This window comes from Rosa chinensis, chromosome 3, assembly GCF_002994745.2.
Source record: "Rosa chinensis cultivar Old Blush chromosome 3, RchiOBHm-V2, whole genome shotgun sequence".
In the NCBI taxonomy this organism is placed as follows: Eukaryota; Viridiplantae; Streptophyta; class Magnoliopsida; order Rosales; family Rosaceae; genus Rosa; species Rosa chinensis.
In genome coordinates this window covers 9,543,340-9,547,591 of record NC_037090.1, presented here as the reverse complement: position 1 = coordinate 9,547,591, position 4,252 = coordinate 9,543,340, and the positions used below count along the sequence as shown (strand labels likewise).

General features: G+C 43.2%; 1 protein-coding gene across 1 annotated transcript; it reads right to left on the bottom strand.

Moving 5' to 3' along the window:
• Positions 1-270: 270 nt before the first annotated feature.
• On the bottom strand, positions 271-2,321 carry LOC112192630. The gene has a single exon (XM_024332438.2). The coding sequence runs from the start codon at positions 2,015-2,017 to the stop codon at positions 476-478; it is 1,542 nt and encodes a 513-aa protein (XP_024188206.1). The 5' UTR covers positions 2,018-2,321; the 3' UTR covers positions 271-475.
• Between the last annotated feature and the right edge of the window lie 1,931 nt (positions 2,322-4,252).

The window sequence follows — 4,252 nt, the reverse complement described above, 5'->3', positions numbered from 1 at the left end:
GAAACTAGGAGAAGCAGAATGTCAGATAGAATAACTGACTTGAAACAAAACTTTGGCCTCTCAAGAAATCAAATGCCTACCTTTAAGGGGGTTAATACTTATCTAACAAAGCACCTGGATGCAAAATGCTAACCTTCAATCTTTGCTCTCAACATTCCTAGTGCCTTAAAAAAAGTTCATATTTCTGATGCAAATCACTACCATGAACTCAATTCCACTGTCTATTTAGAAGGTGTTCTAGCAATCCAAATAGTAAAATAACAATCCAAATTAAACACAAATCAAGTCGAGTTAACAAATAGAGACTGTCTGGTAATGAGGTAAACAAGTTCTCTTCTAGACTAAAAAGAAGTAATGAAACTTTCATTTTCAGCTGCAATTCTTACAACCATGAAACTACTTTTTGAGTTTTTCTCTGTAAAACAAAATTACAAAAGAAAATGTTGTATGACTAGAATCAAAGAAACCTGTAATGTCACCACCACTGATGAACAAGAACCCCACTTTGCCTTAGTGAAGTAAACAAGTCCAAGCACTGGCCATAAGTTTTTTCATACTTTGCACTTCTCTCACCAGGGCGTGTCCTCTGCCACCTATTGTAATGGCATTCAAGAAACACCTCATCGATCAAACAAATTGCTCCGGTCTCAAACAGCCTCGGAATCAAATCAAATTCCGTCCCTTCCACATCCATCTTCATCACGACGAAATCCTTCTCTGTGAAAGTATTCTTCACCCAATCCGCAAAATCAAACCCCTGGATCCTATCCACCTCACCATCAAACCCCCCATTAACCGACTTCACCGGCTGAATCCTCCCCATTCCTCTACCTTTCTCCTTCACCTTCTCGCCAGGGTCTCCATTAATCTCAAACGACAATGTCTCATTCCTCACCCAAGCAGCATACGGCAGCAAAGTAATCCCCTTCTTCAGCTTGTACTGTTCATGAAAAATCTTATCAGCCTCAATAGCGAAAACTTCAAATGTCTTATTCTGCTTCGGGTACTGCTTCTTGAACCAGCTACCAATACTCGAACCATAGCTCCTAGCTCCAACATCAACATAAGCATACCTCCTCTTAAAGCTAATATCCGCCATCGACGGAAGGTACTTCACATTCTGTATATTCTTCTTCAAAGTAATCCACGGCTTCATTGGCTCAATTTGAATAATTGGCTCCGCTTTCCTCACCAACTCAAGCTTATGCGCCGGAACCGAGCACTTATTACCGGAATTTCCACCGGAATTCACAACCTCATTAGTAGCACCACACTCCTTCCTCAACACCATTTCACGTATGTGCGGCATCGACGAATTAAAGCCGTCGATGTCGCGTGAAGTAACTAACTTGCAGCAATTGAACAAATCAATAAAAGAATGAAAGCTATAAGTATCCTTGGCTCCGATGTGGACCACCGCAAACCCTTCGAGCCTGAGCGTCCGTACAATCTCCGCCGCGAACTCCGCCGCCTTCGGCGACTTGTCGAGGCGGCCGTTGCCGGAGAAAACGAAGTCGAACGAGTTATCGGCGAACGGCATCCGGTGCGCCTCGCCGCGAATCACCAAAGGCCTCGAGGCTTTCTTGAAAATCCCGACCGCGTCCTTGACGCCGCTCTCTTTCAAGGCGTAGACTTCCTGCCCCGTCGGGGTTTCCACGCACAGAGACTTGGATTTCGGCGACAGAAACCCTTGCGAGATCAGATCTTGGAAAATGGCGGAGTAAAAATGGACGGCCTTGATCCAGTCCTTGCTGGTGTACATGTCGTTCCTCTCCGGCCCCACCGCACTCCTCGAAACGGCGCCGTCCGCTGCCACGGCCGCGGAAGCTCCGGTGCTGGCGATGACGAAGTTGAGATTCTCCGGAAGATTAAGAAAGCAAAAGTTGCCGACTTTACACGACTCGCCGGTGACGGTGATGACGTAAGCGAACCGGAACAGTACCATGACGACGCCGACCAGGAAACACCGCACCAGAGTGTTCTTCAGGAACCCCGGCTTAACTGTATTAGGCTCCATATCGTCTATAAATTCACGGAAAATTTCGCAGTCGAAAAAATTCTCAGAAAAATTGTGTTGTATTGGAGAGGAGGGGGGGGGGAGTGGTTTAGCGGGAGCAGAATCGAGCGGAGGTGTGGTTGGCGCCGATCAAGGCTTGGCCGGAGAGGTGAGAGTTGCAGATCTTAAATACGAAAAGAAAAGGAGGGAGGTTGTAACGAGAAGACATAGCTGATGGGTTTTTGGGTGCAGTTACATTTTCTGGTTTGGACAATTGGGGAAGGAGGAGGAGGAGGGGGGAGGTGGAGTTGTTGATGGAAACGGAGTACTGGAGTAGGGTAGTTGATAAAAGAGAAGGAGGATGACGACGCGGTCACGCCGTTTGGGGTTACCGGAATAGCCGGTCACACGCGTCCAAAAAAGGCGCATAAGCTAGAAAGCGAAATTTATTCAACATTCTATATTTGGGCTTTTAGTGCCCTTGGATTGTGGAGAATATATCGAGATTGCCATTGCAAGTTGGGGGTATCTAACGGTGACGTTTTATCTGGTTGGGAACTTTATCTCAAGAAGGACGTTGTTGACTTTTTTTTAATATAAAAACAAAAAATAATTTGGCGTGGTTATAACTTACAACAACTTCATATTTGTTTGTTAAGGAGTTCTTATTTATTTGTTTAGGAGAGTACAGTAGAGTTTGAGGGAAGGCAGAAAATGAGTTAGGAAGAGGATAAGACGATAAGTCAAAGGTTTGTTCATCTCCGGTGAAATTAAAAATGATGCTTTAATTTCTCTAATATAATGACACATAAGTTAATGTGATTAATTACATTTAATTTTACTTTAATTTATCTAATATAACGATAAGGTGTTATCAATTTTCTTAATTTTATCAACCCTTACTTTATTGAAGACTTGAATCACTCAACCAACTTCTCAATTATGAGGGATGAAATCTGCTGTCCCCAAAAACACTGTGCCAAACCAGTCCCCATGCATTCATTGGTCCACAAAGAATAAAATATGGAACAAAAGATTAAGAAAATATTTTCTTAATCTTTGTAGACCAATGAATGCATAGGCTTAATCTTTGTGGACCAATGAATGCATAGGGATAGGTTTGGCATAGGGTATTATGGACAGCAAATTTTATCCCCAATTATGAACTCTTTTAATCCAAAAGTGGATGATAAAAGGTGGAAATTATGCTTAGATGGATTTAAATGACATTTAATTTTTACTTTCTCATAATAATGAAAGGGCATAAAGGTCCCAATGTCTTCATGGATGCCATATGGGTGTTCTTACCATTTTACTATTTATTTATTTTTATCTTTTTTTTGGTAAATGTTTTTATGAAAAATGCATTATATTTGCAAACGGGTCAATGCTAGGGCTAATCAGAATCATATGGGGGCTAACTTTATATTAAATAAGTGATTGCTTGGCATACAAGCATGTGAAAATGACTCGTTATAAATATAATCCATGATTAATGCAATAATGTGCTAAACCTTTAATAAATAGATTTTCTTCCCTAAAGATTCCTGGAGTTCAAGAGTAAACAAACACAAGTCAAATTCTCGGAAACTGACGGCCAGTCAATTCATCTGATTTTATATTTTGGGAAATAAACGAAGCAAAAGAAAAAAAAAATAATGGTGCAGAAATAGCCCACCGGATCAGTCGGTCACGGATCAGCCCACCCACGGGGACTTCTTGGATCCCCAACCGCCCACGGGTCGGCCACAAGGGGCGCCGAAGTAGCCGTTACGATCTTCCCTTGTTTTTTTGGTACCCGCCATGCAACTTGGACAAAACCTCCTCTCGGGCGCTTTGGTTGCCTTCTGGGGCCCAGGTGGGAAAGAGACACGTGGTGGGGCGATTGAGAAGTTGTAGAGGCTGGTGTCGTATTTATGGGGTTGAGCTGGAAATTAGCGGCGGCTGACGTGGGAGGGGAGGGCTCACACGGCATGGCGTTTAGTGGCGTAAGTTGAGAAAGTGACAAAAGGAATAAAGAGCAAAGGGAGGTCCACACGTGAATATATATAAATATTACTGCGGTGGGGGTGGTGGTGGTGGTGCCCTCGACGCCGGACTCAACGGCCTTATTGGCGAGTAGCTTTTGTGTGCTTTTGCGCCACCCCTAACCGTTTTCTTCTGTCGTTGCTTTTTACTTCTTATCATGTTTGTTGTCGTTTGATTCTGCCCATTCCCTAGTAAAAACTTCTTCCTTGGCTCATTATCTGATCATCA

Excerpts from the sequence above, each read along its gene's own strand:
- LOC112192630 (XM_024332438.2), bottom strand. The coding sequence starts at position 2,017 with ATGGAGCCTAATACAGTTAAGCCGGGGTTCCTGAAGAACACTCTGGTG.